Consider the following 21676-nt stretch of genomic DNA (forward strand, 5'->3'; position numbering starts at 1 on the left):
GAACAATATATACTGGTCGGTAGCTAAATCACAGTGGAAAGAACAAAATATACCACATGAAATCGATTTCTGACATCTGATTACCTATTAGTGTAGTAAACTCCGGCAATGATAAATAAAGGCATTCTGTTTTGCCCAATACAGTTTTATAGCCTATGTCAAATTAAATGCGGGGAGTGGACATTATGGCTTTATCATTCAAAAGATGAGACTTTTTTATTCAGCTATGTGGTTATAGAAAGATATAGGCTATTACTGTGATAATTAGGGGGAAAGGAGCTCTTTAAATGCACATGATGTGGGAAACTGACACTGAGTAATTTGTTTTTTGCCTGGGACTCCAATCACCTTAGTTTCTTCATATAGGCTTTACCCGCAGTCCTGGGAGAAGAGAGAGCATGCAGTGTACAGATATGATGCAGAAAGGATAGTAAGTGCAGGTTTAAATAGCATCTCCTTAGTGATAACTCTGTTATGCAACCTTTTTTTTTGTCTCAAGGCACATCCTTAAATATGTTACCCCCAGCTGTATAATTATCAGTATATGAATAATTTACATTACATTTGCATTTTGTGACAGATATCTTAGTACATACTTTCCACAGTCTGCAGTGATGCACATTTTGCACACACTGCATTTGAGCCTGAAATCTATGGAAATAACCTTAAAATGAAGAACTGCATCTATTGCTTGTTATATGATTAGCAGTAGACTATTCAAAAGCCCATATTCACCATAGCCACCACATTTCTATATATCCTGTTGCGTTAATTTTCTTCAGCAGCTGTTTCTGTTTGCTTTTACCTACAGTGTATATCATTTTTTCTACAGCTACCATGACTCTCCCCCAGGTGTTCAATAAAGTTTCATATAATCTAATCTAATCTAATCTAATCTAATCTAATCTAATCTAATCTAATCCATATATTCAAGAAACAAAGATTTTAGTTTGACTCATTTGCATAAATTATTACACATAGAATGTTGATCAAACCTACAACATACATACTGTATAATAACATGTAAAGCAAATTAACTGATAGACAAAATGGCTATAAAGACCTCAAGAAAGAACACAAGGAATGTTAGCACAATATTAAAGATTGTAGTGGAAAATGATGGGAATGCTGTGCATTTTTTGGTCATGCTGGGCCTGTATTCTCCTAGCACACGGCAGATGCTTCCGTAAGTTGTAAAGAACAACAGTATTGTACTTAAAACATACAAATGATCGCTAAAAAGATTATTTTGAAACAGATGAACAGATAGAGACAGGTTGGTGAATTCTGACCAACAATGTTTAGAAGGGCATTAGGTCTGGGTTCAGGATGAAACCATAGCAGAAACAATAGCACAGACACCCCTTTCCTCATCCATTTCCTCCCACTCCTCCTGAAGTATCTGAGGACCTACCAGGCCAGATGTGATATGTATCCCTTCATTACGTTGCCCCAAGGTCTCCTCCCAGGTGGACGTGCTCAGAATACCTCCACATGGGAAGGATGTTTATCAGATTCCCAACACAGCACAACTGAATGCTTTCAATTCAAGGGAGAAGCAGTTCTGCTACCAGGCACCTGAGGTCCTTACCCAGAACTGTGAGCCCAGTCATTCTGCTCTCACCAGTGATCATGGTGCTAATTTCACTTATTTGCTTGTGCCTGCAGAAGCCATGTAGGACAGTTATGTGGTATTTTGCCAGTTGTGCATTTATGAGATGGTGGGGTCCTTGGCAGATTGAACCCTGCATAGGCACAATTGTTTTTGATACATATAGGACAAGTACTATAGACATGCATAACTAATATACATGGCGACTGACAGATCAACATTCATTTTTTGTTGAGAATAATTTCATTGAGAAAGGCAAACAGAAATGTTCTTTTATCCTTACTAAATGACACAAAATATCCTGGCACACCCATGGCCATGGAAGCTGTTTTATCTTTGTCCCTAATCAAGCTGATTCAGCTCACACTTAGGGTTCATGTTTAGAAACTGTCCATGACTGCAGATTTCTGGACTGAAAATTGTCTTTAATTAAAAATCATCCTTTCAACATGAACTTTCTGGATTATTTATATGCCACAGGGATATTACTGGTTTAGTCCACAGCACAGAACTCATCCTTTTAAGATGCTTAGTATTTGTTGATCCATATTACTCACCTAAAATCCCATGTGACCTGGAATCCATCATCGAACTTGCCTACAGGAAGGTAATAATCCCCAGTAGCACGTGATCTATTTCCAAAATACAGCAATACTAAGAGACTAAATGTTAAATTATTCAAAATTGTGCCATGGGACAATATTTTTTAGAGTAGGGCCCCAAAGCACGCTGCAGGAAAAGTGGGTACACTTGTGAACACTACAATAAATGTGAGTTTAGCTGTGCTCCAATTAAGGCATGAACAAGGTTATAAATGTGATTTCCAGTTTTCTCAGTTTTGGTCTGGGTTGTGTCCAGTGCAACATGGCTCCACATGGAAATAGCATGAACAGCCAGGGAGAATTGGCAGCCTTTATAAAGATGGGAGATGGTACTAGAGCATCAGTAGACTACTGACTACAGATGCAGCACTTGTTTGTGCTGGAAAGTGTGATTCAATATTCACACAACTTTGTAAAACAAAGAGGAAAATTACTTTTGTTTCTGTACAAGGATCGAGATCATCTGTACAAATTAGTGTGTCATGGACTGACCAGACACTGCAAAGGACATTGCATCAGCTCAGTGGACAGCATACATAAAGCTGAAAAACCACTGCTCACAAAACTTCAAGCTCAAGCATTGCCACAGAGCATGAAAAGAAACCTGATGAGTATTGGCAGCACAACAATTGGTGGATCAAAGGGGGATCCAGTATGTTTGCTGTGGACCCAATCCGGAGGCCTACAGAGAATGCATATTGCAAACTGAAATATGGATGTGTCAGTGTGCTGATATGGGGTTGCATGAGAGCAAAAAGGCATAGAAGAGATGGTATTTAAAGATGGCCCTATGGATGCTAGTTTGTATACCTAAACACTGAATGAAAAGATGACTCACACAAGAGTTTTTAATATTGAAACTAATAAATAAATATAATCTCATTATTCAAAGGTGCATTGGCCTTTGTTGCAGGTGGCTCTGAAATAGTATAGAGAGTAGTTAAATTAGTCAAATATTTATGGTTCTCTTAGGCTTTGGTGTAAAACAAACTATACTATACTGTAGCCTATATGTTTAGCTTCTGAAGATAAACCGAGGTTGTGTCCTGCTTCAGCATCAATGAATGTGGCCAATCTTTTCTGTAAAAGGCTTTGCTTGCTTTGGTAGCACAGCTTGAAACAGACATCACTAGGCAGTATCTCTCTCAAGCACTATAAAGACAATCCCTGTGCTCTATAGCCTACATGCACAAATCACAGTATTACAGCAATGGCCACTGGGCATTAAAAAAAAAGCATATGTGGGGAAAAAGTTTGCTTTGTCAGCAGCTGTCTGCATTTGCCTCATACTGTAGTATGTGTTTAGCTGTTTGAAATGGTTGAAGCAGAATCCAGTGTGGCATTTCATATTGTCCTCTTACCTAGAAAGACAGTTTGACAAACAGTGCATTAATGTTCCCAAATCCCTAAATGAAAATAGCCTACTTAAAATAAACACACAGGCTATAGAACCATCATTCCAACAATTTTCTTTCTTTTTTTTTTCTCCAGTATTTTATGAAGAAAGCAGTTCACTTTCCTGTCCTAGACTCATTTTCTGCCACTTGTGGCCATTTTGCCTCACAGCACTTACATTGCTCATCCAATCTGCTTGTTAAACAAGTGTGGGCATGGTGTCTAAGAGCTGTCAAGGATATTTTGCACCGCTTTAAAAAGTACAATTCCCATAATGACGTGAAAACAGAGGTCTGATTAGTAAATGTAAATTGTTTTCGTTAATGCTTCAAGCACAGGAGTTGATTAAGAATCAAATTAAAAATATGTTACAGTGGGAAAACACAATGTGGATGGTTCACATTTTGCCACATTGTCACAATTTACTAACAGGCCTATAAACCCAGTGAAATACAATGCAGCCTAATCAAAATGCACATCTCCTTTCCCTGCAGGCCTGCACGCTTGTTTAGCCTGTCTGGTCAAAGGTAAATGGGTTTTGCTTTTGCAGAAAGCGGGTGAGTATCGCTGTCCGAGGTTAAGGTGATTAGTTAATGGTTTCTAAATTGGGATTTTCTCGCTTGTTGGAGGGTGATGCACTGGCGTATCCCGGCGGTTGCCTAGTAACGCGCAGGCAGTGGGCGCCGTAGAGAGATCTCTATGGTGGGCGCTCCATTAAAACCGTTGGCGATCCTGACCTTGGCGTCGTGAATGCGCAGAGCACACGGACTGTGCAGCGCTGGAGATAAGAGTAAAGATCTGTGGGTTTGATACTGAGACCGGAGAAATATTTCACAACACAACACCGTCGTCTCATAGCGAAACTGACGGGCATGGTATGGAGGAAATCTCGAGATGGAGCGCGTCTCAGCTTCTGTAAAAGCAGGTGAGTTAACCTACTGGTTCTGTTTTTATGTTGTTTTTTGTTTGTTTTTTTAACCGTGGGACGCACACTGATATCTGGGCTAGTCGTTTCATTTAAACTGATTTTTTTTCTTTCCCCCAGCGATTCAAAATGCTGGAGCTTTTCTTTGGCTCGGCAATTTCTCCCCATTTGATCCAACATTAGGCTACAGCGTCCTAGACCTACATTAAACAAGCTTCCCAGTCACAACGTGAGGCAGCGCGCACACACTACAGCAGTTCGTCGATGCTGTCTGGGCTGTGGCTTGCTTTTCTCTGTAGCTCCGGATCCTCGCATTCATTTGTAAAGCATCATTACGTTGAGCTCTACCTTTTCTCTTCTACTAGGTGTCCTTCTCTGCATCAGACCTAGATCCTCTTTATCGCATTGCTAAATTGGGATATTTGAGGTACCCACAAAAACGGGTTTGGTCCACAGCAGTCGAATTACAAGGGCATTAGGAGCCCGGGACTGATGTCTGACACACTAGGCTTTCTTTCTACTTATGGCGAGGACCCCCCCCCCCCCCCAGGTTACCTGAACGTAATCGATAATGCTGTCCCTGTGATTTTTTTATTAGTGGTGAATTGGTGTTGAATTGCGTGCCTGTCAATGATGTGGGTGCAGAGATAGTAATGGTGGGAGTGAAACATGAGCATAGCAATCATTCAAATAGGTCTGTAGGATCATGGCAGTCAAATGGCAATTAGGATATTTGGCTCCAGGAAACCAGAGGAGAACCAGGTCTGGTGCAAAGCTGTTCAGTAGAGTAACATGTTCTGGTCGTAAAGCATCATCATTTTTGAACATTTCATTCGGTTGCAAGCATTTAATTGGCAAGGCATATTTTCCCCATGTTTTCCCCTTCCTGTGGCTTGCAGTGTGTCAAAACTTGACCGAGTGATGCTTCAGTTTTATTGCATGACCCTACTGGTGGAACTTAAAGCTTTTAGTCACATCTGTCCCATTGCAGACCACAAGTTGGAAAAATGATACTCTGCAGTCCAGTATTCAGCTGCTTCGATAGTCTGCAGTATAATCAGTAAAACAAAAGCTCTAAGAACCAGATATCAGATATAGCCATTAAAAAGCTTCCTTACCTGTGTTCCTGTGGGTTAAATGAAACGTGTGATTTGATGTCAAATACCAAATGTATGTAAATGTCTTGATTCTAATATCACGAATGAAAGTGTCATTTAATAGGAAATGCTGCTCATTTTAAGAATTCATATTATCTCCCTGATCTCCAGCAGTATGTCTTTCTTTTACTGCCGGGGCTGCTTCTCAAGCTAGAGACAAGTAACCAGGTGTGATTGGCGATGCTCGTTGTACAGCCTCTTACTGCTAATTTGATACATAAAAACCATTTCACTGCAAGTTGTTTGAACACCGAGGATTTTCATTCCCAAATAGAGCCTAAATGATTTATTAGCAGTGTCACCTGCAAACCAGAAGATGTGGCCCAATCTACAAAAAAAAAAAAAAAAAATCTGGTTCTCTGTATTTTGCATTTTAATCCCTTGGTAGCTGTACATCATTGTCACATTACTGATAAGGGGTGGAACAAGTCTCTTTTTGGCTTTAGAGACCATTCAGAAATGTTAATTAATATAGACACAGTGGCTCTAAGTCATTCATGTGCTATATTTCTCAAATGAACCTCTGTGATATTATTTACTGATCAAAAAAATAGAATGAGCTACCTTTTATTGTGTTTATGTCCCTGCTAGTGTAAACACAATGTGTCAAGAAAAAAAGCTAATGTATACATGGTTAATTAGTTTCTCATAGACCAAGGTAGAAAATGTCCTAGATAGAGTCATCAGACTGAAAGAAAGCCTTTAGCTGCAGTCTTTCACAATGCTCGAGGCAATACTCATCAATACATTTGATTAGGTTAACAAGCTTGTTTTAGCTTTGTTCAATGGCGAGTCAGTGAGAACCTTGTGTTGAGCATATTATCTTTACTGCTATCTTCCACTATAAGGACCAAGATGTGATGCATCTTATTGTTATTATTATTAAGTTCTTAATTGGAAGAAGCACAATAGAGCTTGTTCTTGGTCCTCCATGGGCGCGCTTTCATTTGTTACAATACTGGGCATACAGTATGCAAATCATGTGAATCTGTATTCTCCAATTTACTGAAGCGTGCACACTGATGAACCAGTAGCCAGTTATCCCTTGTCATTGCACGAGTTTGCAAGTTTTATCTTTGTGTAAAGCCATCCAATATTGCTGGAATGACTAAAAGATCCAAAGGAATTATTCCACTTAAAAACAAAGTCAATTATGTTGTTATTATTATGTTTCTTTTGTGAATAAGATGAATAGCATTAAACCTGATGATTTCCTATAATTATAAAAGCTGAAAAAACCTCTTACCTTTTTCTTTCAAGGACTAACAATTTGTGTGCTGGAATAAGTGGAAAGTGGAAAAAAAATGGACAGCACAAATCAAAATCTCAAAATAACGTGTCAAAGGATCCTTTTCCTCTGATATTGAACTTTAGTGGTCTATTGTTACCTATAACTCTTCCCCAAGTCTTTTAATCAGACAGCTTTGTTCTAGGATTCTTCAGCACTTCCAACATGCATCTTCAAATCAGTTCCTTGAAAGTACAACACAAAGAGACATTACCTATTCATGATTTGAGATATTTTGCGTTTTTGACATTTCTTTTCCAGAGAATGTGCTCCAATACAAATGAAGATTTTCTTTCTTCACTGTTCACTTTGTTTCTTTTACATAAGAAAAGGGGTGCTTAACACCTTTTATCTTGAGATGCTTTCGCAGCGTCACTCCAACATCACAGCAGATGGGCTTTCAGTTTCCTCTCTTTGCCTCCTCCACTGATACACAGAGATCAGCATTTGCTTGTACATGTAAAAGCAGAAATTTGCTGCTTAAAGGCAGCAGTTTGTCCAAATATATGTTATTATTTACGATGGATATGGAATACAGATTTTAAGCTTATATAACTAGAGACCACGCAGCTATAAGAGGACAATAAGGTGTTTTATCCAGACCGAGTGTATAGCTTTGATGAATTCTTGTCTCATTTTACTTATCGTTTTGTTTTCAGATCTGTGTGCAATGCAATGAAAAGTGAAGTGGTGGCAGTCCATACCTGGCTGAGGTGTATTTGGATTTGATAACCGTCTGAGTCAAAGCCACAGCAAGTGATGTCTGTTTAATAGTGTCTGCAGCAGGACTGAGCAGACACTACAGTGTGCATTTGTGTTGTGCAAAGGGCACTGTCTTGCCCAGACCATGTTGCTGGCTACACTTAGAGACCATCTGTTGCCTGCACACCTGCTACATCAGCAAGGGACTGTAACCATCACCCACTGTGCTCTTCTTTGGTGGATATTATGTTCATGCTGGTCATTCACCAAGGCAACAAGCCAGAAATTCTACCCGACTGTCACCACCCAGTTTGGGAAACTGCGAGGCCTCAGGGTTCCCGTGCCCAGCGAGGTGCTGAGGCCTGTTGATCAGTATCTGGGGGTCCCCTATGCTGCTCCACCTGTGGGTGAGAAGCGTTTCATGCCCCCCGAGCAGCCCTCCTCTTGGTCGGGTATCAAGAATGCTACACACTTCATGCCCGTGTGCCCTCAGAATATCCACAACACCGTGCCGGAGATCATGATGCCCATATGGTTCACCTATAACCTGGACACAGTGGCCACATACATTCAGGATCAGAGCGAGGACTGTTTGTACCTAAACATCTATGCTCCTACAGAGGATGGTGAGTTGACGTGGTAAAACTGACAGCAATTACTTTCCATAAAACCACTGACGTGGCCCTGACATTGTCCTGTGAACACCATAATGCATGTGTGTGACCGCTGCTCATGTCATTGCTGCCACCAAGGGCTGAATTACCATGGAAAAGCAACACCATCACTGACTCACGTGTTGCCGTCATATTCAATTTGAAATTACCCTTTGATAAACAGGAAATTTGCTATATTTTGGTAGTCATGGCAACTGAACACATTGCCCTGAAGCCACTGAATGTGTATAGATACACATAGAGAGGCATAAGTAAACATAAAGGTACTGGGGTCTGTGCTTGTTTCCCTCACTCAGATCCAGTAAAATAATGCTGAGGCAAGTTGTTGAAGTATTGGGTTACCTAAACTAAGCAGTAAGTTTCAGCTTTTAAAATGATGAGCCTAGCGTTTTTGGGACGTCACCACGGAGCATCAAAGGAAATCAGAAAAAAAAAATACATAAGAGACCTGGTACAGCGAGCAGTGCCAGCTTTCCATGTTTGTTAAAAAAAAAACAAAAAATTATTACTATTACAGTTTCTTTATATTTCTCTGAATCCTTGCTTTGTTCATACAGGGTGTCTGTTGGGGGCCAATTAGTGAGGTACAGGAGTCAACTGTCTATCGTTTGCTGAATCCCTTCCTATTATATCTAATAGAACTGTGAAATGAAGCAGCAAGGGAACATTTTGTGTGTCAGCCGCGAATCTGTAGATTAGCAGAACAATGTAATATCACAGTAATGGTGTATCTGCTCTAAGCCCAGCGTTGACAAACAGATCTCACTAATTCCGGTTACTGCAACACACAGCCTAAACGTGGGCTCGGAGCTGATATTGCCTCCCTCACAAGCATTCAGTGTAATACAAAACATTCAGCATTCAACGCTGAACCGTGTTTCTATGGTAACGTAGCTACAACAGATAAACAGTCTGCAAGAGACGTAAGTGTCCAAAATGGTGCAGCCTGTGGTTTATAAAGCCCTGGTCCGAGCGCTGCCTCAAGGTCTCCTCACACGGCGCACAAACAGGTTAATTACATTTCACATTTGCGTTCATATTTCAAAGGAAACAACCCACACACGCTTTTAATTTCTTCAGACTTCGTCACTGTTTATTTAAAACACACCTGGGGCATTCTGTGACTTTATTATTTGTTTCAGTGATGTGAAACCTTTGCGGTTTTCATTTTCGCTGATCTCCACCTTCTCGCCGTTTAAAATTCAAGAATGTGTTTCTGGAAATCCTGTTGTTTAATATTTATTTTTTGTGGCTTGTTGCCCCACTCAAGCCAGGGGGTTATTAACTACTCATTAATAAACCATATTCCTCATATCACCAGTAATTAGGCTGCTGTGGTTTACCTGAAGAATTGATTTGACAGCTCGTGTAAATATATAGCTGTACAGACAGATAGAATGAACCAAACCAGATGTATTACTCAAGTCAAAGCCGAGGCAGCTGGATCAATACAACAATATAAAGCTAATTAACAATTCTAAGGTAACTGTGTGTTTGCAAACACACATGCACAGTGTGCCATGTACAACAAACACAAGGAGCAATTATTTTTTTATGTGGCAAAAATTAAATAACAAACACTTATTTTCTAACTAGTCAATTCACAATGTAATTGTGTGTAATTGTTTTCATACACCTGTAAAGATTTGATGTCATCTACATCTTGTCATTAAGTAAATCTAAGGAGAAGAGCAACATTTTGCATATAAATAGGCTGATCTGCTTTTTTCTCCTATAATTTATGGCTCTTTGTTCTGCTGATTATGTCAGTTTGATTGGACCATATATTAAATAAGAGGCACAGCCAACCATGCTATTTTGAATTCTGTATGAATTCTGAATTCTTGTTTTTTTCCTCATGTGAATCCCAGGGAGTCCACACAAGAAAAAGGGGGCGGCTTTCTCACATGCTGAGACCCATATATCTGAAGGTATTTTTAAGAGCTCGATAGTCTTGATGCATGGATTCTTTTAATTTGAGTTCTGGTGGATGAAGATCTCACGATTTGTAGTTTTTACTTTGCTGACAAACCATGGGGGTCTTTTATTCTGAGTGGAAAAAGAAAAACTGTAAACTTATTTATGATTACATAAGTTTGCTGGTACTGCACCCCATGCTTTGAAATGAGCACTGTTGCAGTTCTTTCAGGAAGTGCTTTATCTCTGCTAGCATGCACACTGATCCAGATCCAAACATGAAATATTGATTCTCTGTTCCGACCGAAAAATAACACATCTATTTTAGCCTTTGATAGTAGATAGCAGGAGTTCAGTAAGTTGCTTTTCACTTCATATGTTTTACTATATGCATATTACACAGTGAACTGCAAAATTCCTTCATTACAGAATTTCCTTCTCAACTGAGATCAAACCACCAGTCACATCAGTATTTTTTTTCTTTTATTATCTCTAATCCAGGGAATTTCAGATATGGTACAAAGCACATGTGTAATTGGCTGAACGCTTACATGCACTGTAAAACTGCTTTATATTTGACCATTTTATTCATGTCGGAGTGTATTTGCCATGCATTTTTTGAATGTCATTACAGCTTCCAAACCACAGGCCTACCACTGCTTCTAAGCACCTTTTCTAAGCAGTCTTTACGCATGCCTCATACAGAACAGCTGGGATATAAAGTTTTAGTAACAATCTTCCATTAATTCTCCATTTCATTACTGTTGCCTCTGCAGTTGTTTGCTCAGCATGTTTGTGTGTTGACGTTGCAGATATAAGGGACTCTGAAGCTCGACCTGTGATGGTCTACATCCATGGAGGCTCCTATATGGAGGGTACCGGCAACATGATGGACGGCAGCGTGCTCGCCAGTTATGGGAATGTTGTTGTTGTCACGCTGAACTACAGAATTGGAATATTAGGTAACAACAGTGTGTGTGGAAACGTTTAATGAGGGGTATTGAGCCCTGAGAATATAAACTTTAATAATAGCCATTAATTGTTGTTATGAACCTGTTAAAAGGAGTGGAGACAGGGGAAACTATTGTAAAACAGTGTGGGAAAAAATACAATAGGTAACTGAGATGGTGTTTGCATGCCATAGCCTGATTTGCATACAGTTTTGCAAAGAGATGTCCCTAGAGGACAGGCAATTAAAATACTTATCATGCCTCGTCCTTGTTGCACACAAGCTGTTTTATGCACAAAAACACAATTTATCTTCCTTTAGATGGATTTATCTAATCTGTACAAGATTATCAGATTTTTCTTGAAAGAAAAATGATTTAAATACACTGTGAAGGGCAGCAGCACTCACAAGCAGTCAGAAGGTCATGAGTCTCTGCTTTCCTTGTGTTTAACATTCAATACAGTGCGCTGTTTAGATTAGACAAGGAGATAAATAATAGCATCAGTTGTAAGCATACCAGTGACCTCTGTGCAGTTTCATGAAATTTAAAGAAATAGGCACAAGTCGGAGATTTATTATTTATGCATGTTTAACATTATGAAATCACTGCTGTAAGGAGATGATTAGATAAAGGTACCTTAGATTTGATTAGCAGAGCCCTGATCACTTTACTTGACCAAAGTAGGGAAGACATTGTGGGAGAGAGCAAAGGCATATTTGCACCTGAGGGGAAACAGTGTCACATCATTCAGATGCCCCGCTGTGCTACAACTTTAGATCAAAGCTGTGCTATATACTCTAGATCTCTATTCAGCACTGGCTCTGTTGTTTCCTGAATACTTCTTCAGGCTTTCTCAGTACTGGTGACCAGGCAGCAAAAGGAAACTATGGGCTCCTGGACCAGATCCAAGCTCTCCGTTGGATCAGTAAAAATATCGGTTATTTTGGAGGAGACCCGGGCCGCATTACAGTTTTTGGATCTGGGATTGGCGCATCCTGCGTCAGTCTGCTAACTCTGTCCCACCACTCAGAGGGTAAGAATCTGCCATTTACCATCTTAGTTATTTCTGACACTATCTAATGCAACTACTTAATTAGTGCACAGGAACATGAAGCGACATAAGCATCTGTGATTCCATGTTTTTTTTTTCTGCAATCCAATTATTATTATTATTTTTTAAATTTTGAATATATCAATGTTGCTTTTTGAGCAATCAGATTTAATCATTTTGGGAATTTTGTTCTTTGCCTCAAGTGCTGCTTTAAATAGTCTTTCAGAGAGATGGAGTGTTATGATATAGGCGTAGGGTAAAGAGGGGTATTTGTTAAGTAAGTGATTGCTTTTGTTCCCCTCTACTCAATCTAATCAGCCTAAAAGCTTTGCCTCTTAAAATCTGAAGCTCTTAAAGAAGTCTACTGGCATTATAAAGTTTTCACCATGTCACCACGTTCACCTGTGTCCATCAGTTTTTACCATTCCACCTGATTAATATTTCTGTCTGACTGCATCAGACTATTTTTAAAGATCTGGTGACTGTGGTAAAACCCTGTCTAAATATGTCAAAAAATATGATTCATTTTGTGCATTGGTCTCCTATATCTGACAATCCTGCCAATCCTTTACTAAAACTGGGATTAGGATGAAGCAGAATCCCAAAAAGGCAAAATTCTTTCTCTAAAAATTGATATTGCTTTTTTTCTCATCACTGTTTTAATATTATTTTAAAATGACAATATAAATGTGAATTGGTTATATACATGATACACAATCCAGCTGGTGTCCACTAAAAAGAAAACGTGGCAACAGTAAAATATGGCATTTGGTAAACACTTATCTAAAGCTCCTTGCAAGAATCAAAGGTGTGTGTTTCAATAGTGGTGGCCCACTGGGAATTGAACCTCTTATCTTTGCCGTATTATTGGCCTGGTCCTCTCATTGATGCTGGACAGAATCACAAGAAGGGCAGAAATTGTCTGTTTTATCAATGCAAGGGAGGCTGCATCAGCTGTCCTTTGTGAGGTTTCTATTTGATGCTCTAGCTCGGCTGCAGAAAATGCACAAAGACCTCTGGCTGTCTTTGAAGTAGACTAGCTAGCTGCTGCCCTAAAAAATCAGAAATAAATGACAGCAAAGTAGGGGGAAAGTGACACTGTCCCTGCACTCTTTTTCTAGCAACTGCTATGCCTTAACCTCAGCAGAGTATTTTTAAGTTGATACATATCACTTGTCATTTTTAGGTTTAGATACAAACACCCCAGAGACAAAGGTGACACGTTGCATATAAACAATTCAGTTGAGCAGCATGTTTACTGTATCAACATTGAAGGATCAGGGTTACTGCATATTCGGCTCTCTGCACAGACCCACCACCATCAGCAGTCTGTGTGTAAGCTATGCAGCCTGTTAGACACACAGTATTAACAATTCTGCAATTACTGTGCAGTACATCTGGTGTGGGGGAAACTAGACACCTCTGCATAGAGGCAGTGTTGAAAATGCATCATTAATTTGAAGTGTATTCACTGTCGGCACATAGCGATGACACAACTTGAAGCAAATAAGAGGATCAACAGAGAAAAGCAAGTATCTTTGGATTTTATTTATTTATTTATTGCTCATTATAATAACAATAGGAGGGACCAACATCCTATTACCAGATTTTGTACCAACAGATCAACTGAGGAGCTCCACATCAGCAAGTCTCAACTATCTGGCTGTATCATTATTATTATTTTACCCTGCAGGCTGGCATTTGCAATACAAGACATGTTGGTGTGTTTGCTTTTTGTGTGTTAACAAACCTTTGATTTCATTGTGAATAGCAATTAGTGTGATGAGAATAATGCAAATTGCCAAGATATATTACACAAACCTTTCATTTAAGTATCATTTGCAGTAATTATATATCAATCTGTCATAGTATACAATCAGATCATTATCTAAGTTAATTTATGAGCAGTCTTTGTGAACTAATAACACACATACTAGTGCATTGGTCTTGTTCATACTGAAAATCATTAAATATTCTTAGTGTAGGTAAGAAGTAATGACTAATGATGCCAAAAATGATTTAGAGTCAGGAGTTACCAAACCTGCAGATCTATCAGTGAGATCACAGAAGATCTACAGTGGACTGACTAGGTGACAAGGCATGCTAACGTGAAAACACGGTATGGTATGGTAATGTACGGTGGAAGTAGTATTATGGTTTGGGGCTGCTGTTTTTGCCTCTGGACCTTGACAGCTGCCATCATCATTGTGGAAATGACTTCCCAAGTTCATCAAGATATATTACAGGATAATGTCAGGGTGAGTGTCCGCCAGATGAAGCTCAGTAAACGAAGGGTGATGCTGTGACAGGACAATTACCCTAAACTTCAAAATAAATTTGCTACAGAGTGACTTCAATGCAATGAAATTATACTATTTGGAGCAGCTCAGTAAAAACCTAAACAAATGCAGTGGAACACCCCCAGAAATGCAGTTCATATCAAACATCCTAATAACATTTTTGAGCTGAAGCAGAGCTATAAGGAAGGAAGGTCCTGAATTCCTTTATGCAGGCCTGATCCACAGCTACAGAAAGTTATTGGTTATTGCTGCCAGAAGTGAGAACCAGGTAGTTTTTCTTGTCCCTGTAATAAGGGTTGAAGTACCGACCACTATTCTCTCAACATTTTGATTTTTTGTTTTGATCTTTGTGTCCCAAGGTTTGTTCCACAGAGCTATCATTCAAAGTGGTTCAGCCCTGTCGAGCTGGGCTGTCAACTACCAGCCAGTCAAGTACACTCGTATGCTGGCTGAGAGGGTTGGCTGCAACGTGCTGGACACTGTAGATATGGTCTCCTGTCTGCAGAAGAAGAGTGCTAAGGAGCTGGTGGAGCAGGACATACAGCCTGCCCGATACCGTGTAGCTTTCGGCCCAGTCATTGATGGAGATGTCATCCCAGATGACCCAGAGATCCTGATGGAGCAGGGCGAGTTCCTTAACTATGATATAATGCTGGGGGTTAATCAGGGAGAGGGTCTGCGCTTTGTGGAAAATGCAATGGACCTGGAGGATGGTGTGTCTGGCAGCGACTTTGACTTTGCTGTGTCAGACTTTGTGGACAGTTTGTATGGCTACCCAGAAGGAAAGGACACGCTGAGGGAGACAATTAAATTCATGTACACAGACTGGGCTGACAAGGACAACCCAGAGACCAGGAGGAAGACCCTAGTGGCTCTCTTCACCGACCATCAATGGGTGGAGCCCTCAGTGGTGACAGCTGACCTACACGCCCGCTACGGCTCCCCTACGTACTTCTACGCATTCTACCACCACTGCCAGAGCCTGATGAAGCCTGTGTGGTCAGACTCGGCACATGGAGACGAGGTGCCTTACGTGTTTGGCATCCCCATGGTGGGCCCAACTGACCTGTTCCCCTGTAACTTCTCCAGGAATGACATCATGCTCAGCGCTGTGGTTATGACTTATTGGACCAACTTCGCCAAGAGCGGGTGAGTAACAGCAACAGTCCAAGGACAAACCAGATCCATGAATGTGCCTTATTTAAACATATAGTTAACAGTGAGTTTCAACTTCAGTCGGTGTCTCATTTCACACACCTGAGCTTAGAAATGAAGAGCTGCAGTGTAACATAAGGAGTCTTACTTTCTGTATAGATCTTATATGAGTTGTTCAACCTCAAACTTCTGTTACATGCACCCTTCCTTTATCACCCTGATTAAAATCCTGTATGATTCGTACTTAAGTTGTCCTAATTAAGTGCAGATGGAACTCCTACTGTCGTCATTCAGCCTTATCTCCTTTTTTTCTTTTGTTGGTTCACAAGTACAAGCACATGAAAAGTGGTGCTTTAGTTTTTATCAACTAATGTGAATCACTTAACATCTTACGGTATAATGTGCCTGTTTCCCCTGCCTCTAATTGATTTGACCTTACCGTACGAAGCAGCATCCCCTCACTCCCATATGTTTGACAAAAACTACTCAAAATATTTTACTGTATAAACCAGCGCTGAAAAATCAAGTAATGTTTTTTCTTAACAGAGAAAAGTGCAGAGTACAAACAGTTCTGTGTACACCATCTACTGAAAGATGTCTTTAAATGCCAGGTTGTCTCGTTTAAACAGCCCTGTGTTTTGGCTTTCTTTATGCACACAACAAAGTTTCATCACTTTGGGCAGGTTTCCTAAGGTGATGGATCTTAAAATTTACAGCTTAATTCACATAAATGTTTAAAGCAGTCCCTGACTGTTGAACAAAAAGATTATGTACAAGAGAAATCTTGGAAGAGGTGGTTATGATGATCATAAACCTCAACCAACTTTACTGTTGCTTTTTATTTTAAACATTTCAAATTGTCAGTACAGAAATATTTCATAAATATATTGTGTATCTGCATTTGCTTGTAATATACAATACCCATGCACTGGTACCAAATAATAATAGCGTCTTCATTGAAAGTCTATATAAATTGGAAAATAAATCCTTAACGTTATGCAAAGATGAGCTCCTTCTGCATCGTCTCTTACAGTAGAAACTATATATTTGATTACATGTCTTCCATATATCTACTGTATATGTAGGTTTTCATTTACAGTAGCTGGATTATCATTCAAAGCAGTCACCTTATGAACTATACTGAGAAGAGGACACTCTTTACGCTTAAAATCACTTTCCAGATTTCTGCAAATGAGAGTGTATTAACCAAGACAAGCTAGTGTCTGATGCTGAACAGGTTTTACACTTGCTCTGACTCAGCACTGGAAAAACATGCTGTTCAACGTCCGACAAATGAAGCTCTGCAGCTGTGCTCCTGACAGCTTGTTTAACAATTTGTCATACAGAGGCAAAGATTTGCCGTGTGATTTTGAAGCCTAGCAACACCTACGTGAGTTGCACTGTAGTGAAGGACTACACTCGCCCTGCTGGAGTCTTTCTGCATATCGAATGCAGAGCTGCAATGATAGGAGGCTCAACACAGGTCACTGTAGGCTGCTGTGTCACTGTGCACGAATGAGGGAAAGATAGTGGTATTGTGTTGTGTTGGGCTTTATTGCTCCAATATTGGTGAAATTCTTCTGTTTCTCCATGTATTTGAGATGGAATAATTGCAAATATATATTAGCAATGTGATTTGAATCATTATAACATTTAATTTAGGTGTTTTCTAATAGCAACATGCAGTTACTATGTCCAGTGCAACAAACTGTGTTCCCCTGTATGTAGAACAAGAAATATACAGCTAATGCAGTTTGTTGTTTTTGTTAGCTTGTGCTGAATGTTTCATTTGACAACAAACCTACATGAATAACTTCCTAAAACCATATCTTCAAAGTATTTTTAACATAACAAAATCAGTAAATATGCATTATCAACAACCATAATGCAGCCATTCTGTTTTCTTCCAACACAGTTATTTTTTTATGACCCAAGTTTTCTATGATTTATGCAGGGATCCTAACAAGCCAGTGCCACAAGACACCAAGTTCATCCACACTAAGGCCAACCGTTTCGAGGAGGTTGCTTGGTCTAAGTACGACCCCTACGACCAACTATATCTACACATTGGCCTAAAGCCTCGCATCCGTGACCATTACCGCGCCACCAAGGTGGCCTTCTGGAAACACCTGGTACCCCATCTCTACAATCTCCATGACATGTTCCATTACTCTTCCACCACCACCAAGGTCACCCCTCTGGATCCCACCCAGTCCAATAGCAAGAGATCAGGCAGCACCGGACGGGCTCCTGTTTCCACTGCCCACAGTGATGGTGAAGGGGGGAGGGAGATGGGTCCTCTGATCATGCCAAACCCAAGAGATTACTCCACAGAGCTCAGTGTCACTATTGCTGTAGGGGCATCATTGCTCTTCCTCAACGTCCTGGCCTTCGCTGCTCTCTACTACCGCAAGGACAAGCGCAGTCGGCAGGACACGTCACAGCAGCCCAGTCCCCAGCGTGACAGCAAAGGCAACAGTGTGAGCCACACCACCACTGTAGACGAGACCCTGTCGTCCCAGCAAAGGAACCAGTGTGAGGCCCTTCACAATCCTCTTCATGTGTCACCGAGCCTGGATTACTCACTTACCCAACGCCGCTCCCCTGATGACATCCCTCTGATGACCCCGAACAACATCACCATGATCCCCAACTCCCTGATGGGCCTCTCCAACATGAGTCCATACAGCACCTTTCCTGCTGGTTACAGCTCTGCAGGCCTGCCCAGCACCCACTCTACCACAAGGGTATAGCCTGGCAGAAGCTGAAGATGAGAAATGTGACATACGTGAAACATAGAAATGTAAAGCTGTATTTAGGATGTATAGGTAAAATAGGCTGAATATGTTTGTTCTGTCTTTTCCAAAGGTGCACAACCGTCAACATCCTGCCTTTGCTCTCTCATAACGAACGGGAAGTCTAACTGCAGAGTCATTTTATAGTAACCATTTTCAAAGGCAGTCAAAAAGAAAAAGTGCATTTCATTTTCCACTTTGGCTTTTTTGGGACTTTACCTAGCAAGAACTTAGTATAATGTTTATACAGTTGGATTTGTATGGAAAGCTTTTTCTTACTCTGTGATATCTATTTTGATCTCGTGGAACAAGGTGACATTACAATTTGTGGTTGGACAGAGATGAGACCTGGAAAAAGCCGGAAAGCAGTATTATAATTATTACTATTATCAAGCTATTTTATACATATTTCTCATGGTACATTGCTTATTATGAAAATGTATTTTTACTGTAATTACTTTAAAATGTCTTGTAACTCACTCAAGTATGGAAGTACTGTGGGATCATAACGACAACGGACTGAAATTTTACTTAAACACTGGTCACACGTGGTAAAACTGTCCAGTTTATCTGAATTATTTCTATCTGGTAGTGCCAAATATAGCACCACTGTGTGTGTGGGTGTGTGTGTGTGTGTGTGTGTGTGTGTGTGGGTGTGAGTGGGTTTCCGTGAACGTGTGAGTGTGCAACAAAAATGTAAATTAGACAGTGTTTAAAATTAACCATTCAGTTTTGCATTTGTAGCGTTGCGTAATCTATTGTAGTCTATTTGAGTATCCTTGCTATACTTTTTGTTTTACGTGTCCATCATTTTTGCTTATTACATTGTAGGACTGTATCTTCTGCTTCACTATAAAAACACAAGTGCTTATAATGTGTTTTCCTACTCTTAACATGGTTCTTTTGGCTTGGCTTGTTTGTACAGAATAAACTTAGACCAGCATTTTATTTGTTGTTTATTTATGAATACTGTACGGTCTTGGGAAAGATAACTGTAATTACATTGTAATTGTATGTATATCAACTCAATTATTCACATTTTAAAATGAGTTTCATGAAACTTACAGATTATTGCTTCTTCTTCAAGTGGTTTGGACCCCGTGCATACCGAGATATATCCAGGGGTCGTCCTTTACTGAATGAATATGATGGACATTAGGCTTTGAGATTTGATTTCTTTGAATCTATCATATTGTTGTTTAAGCTAAATGAGATGGCCATTAAAGGATTTTTGGAACTAATAATGAGTCTTGTCAAAAGTTGGCTTTGATCCCTTTATCTGAAAAATGCAGGTGTATTAAGTGACTATAGCACGTCCTTAAAAGTCTGCTTAAATCCAAGAAATAATGATAATTGTATGAAATGTATTCCACACTCTCTGTGTCAGGGTTAGCTTTCAAGGTACGGTTAAAAGGGAACCACCGATATTACACATCAAAGTCTTTTTACACATCTTGGTGAGTACATCTGCATATGTGAAAGAAGTTGTATACAGCTCTTTGTGGCTCCAGAGGGAGCTGCATGATATCAAATCCCTGGCTCGGCTGTATTGATTTTAATAATTTTGTCTGTCTAAACTGCCTGTTATAAATCTATAGTGCAATGATAAATGATACACAATGACCAATGATACAATGATAGACAGCTTGCTATTGTTCACAGGCCATGCCATCTATCTTTATGTATTTATTATTATGTAATTGTCACTGCTGTTAGGCAAAAAGTTATAGTCTCACTATAAGGTTATCAGTCACTAGAGACATGCACCATGTAGTCATGTGACACTGATTAATGTGGACTGATGAGATCGACCTGATGATCCAAACCTGGTTGCATTTCTTGCACGCCACTTTTTTTTTTTTTTTTGTGTAACAACCTCCACAAACACTACGGTGCTCCTTTCCGTCTTTAATGTTTCTCTAACGGCTGTTGCTTTGCTCCTGTAGCTCTATTGAGGGTTATCTTTAAAAATGTTGAAACACATTGGGTGGTTGCAGATCCCCAGGGTTCAAACATGCAGCCAGCAGAGTCTGAGATTATCATTAGAGACAATCAAAACACCCGGACGAATACACACCCTCCTTCATCCTTACTTCATCGTGCGGTTAAACAAATACTTTAGGAACTTCACCACAGGAGGTCATTGCCATTTCATTCACATCTGGATGAGCCAGACGTATTTTGTCCTCCAAGTGCTTGTTTGTTTGTTCGATGGCTGCTTTGTTAAAAGATAACATAACACACGTTATCATAGCAGGGATAGGAGATGGTGCAAATATTTTTACAGAGCCCCCTCTTCCCTTCTATCAACACATGCATATCACCATGTTCAGTTTGTAAATATTGGCAAGTGTATCACAGCAAACAATTATAGAAATGGTTGGCAGACAGATCACTGTGCCATATCACATATACATACTATACACAGAGTCTCATGCACAGCAGAGTGTGTTGATATATAGTGCACTCATAGTGCAGTCACTGCTTTTCCATGGCGCGGACCGTGATACAGGCACCATTTTCTGTCTGATTATGCAAAATATATTTTGATATATGCACCCTAATAGCATTTGCAACTAAGTTGAAAGCTTGGAGAGTAATGTCCATCCATCCATTATCTACCACTTATCCTTCTAGGGTCGCTGGAGCCAATCCCAGCTCACACTGGGCAAGAGGTGGACAGATCGCCAGTCTATCACAGGGCTGACACATAGAGACAAACACTCACATTCACACCTACAGACAATTTAGAGTCGCCCATTAATCTAACTCCAAACCGCAAGTCTTTGGACTGTGGGAGGAAACCAGAGCATCCAGAGAAAACCCACACAGGCACAGGGAGAACATGCAAACTCAGAAAGACCCCAGGGTCAAATGTAATGTGAACCCAGAGCCTTCTGTGAGGCAACAGCACTAACCACACCGCCATGCTGCCTGGAGAGTAATGTGTTTGTTCACAATCATTTCATGCATTAACTAATGACCTTTAGGCAGTCTTATTAAGTGTTAGCCAATAATTCATCATCTGCACTCACATCCTTCACCACCATCTGCATTCTTCTGTGGATTATACTTTATTCATAAATTGTCTTCTCATGTCACCACAGCCAGTGAGCCTCTGAAACCTGTCCTCCTACCTAATCCTGTGCTTTG

The 21676-nt window shown here is 40.1% G+C and overlaps 1 protein-coding gene across 4 annotated transcripts; it reads left to right on the forward strand.

Annotated features, from left to right (window-relative positions):
* Positions 1-7826: 7826 nt before the first annotated feature.
* On the forward strand, positions 7827-18481 carry nlgn3b (neuroligin 3b). Of its 4 annotated transcripts, XM_026328364.1 has the most exons (6): positions 7827-8307; positions 10227-10286; positions 11085-11234; positions 12070-12255; positions 14933-15722; positions 17683-18481. In XM_026328364.1, the coding sequence occupies exons 1-6, from the start codon at positions 7827-7829 to the stop codon at positions 18479-18481; spliced, it is 2466 nt and encodes an 821-aa protein (XP_026184149.1). The 4 variants fall into 4 exon arrangements, with proteins under 4 accessions (XP_026184149.1, XP_026184150.1, XP_026184152.1 ...); XM_026328365.1 differs by lacking the exon at positions 10227-10286; XM_026328367.1 differs by lacking the exon at positions 10227-10286 and having other exon boundaries at positions 8088-8317; positions 11092-11234.
* Positions 18482-21676: the final 3195 nt, after the last annotated feature.

The sequence above is a fragment of the Mastacembelus armatus genome, chromosome 14, assembly GCF_900324485.2.
Source record: "Mastacembelus armatus chromosome 14, fMasArm1.2, whole genome shotgun sequence".
Taxonomy (NCBI): domain Eukaryota; kingdom Metazoa; phylum Chordata; class Actinopteri; order Synbranchiformes; family Mastacembelidae; genus Mastacembelus; species Mastacembelus armatus.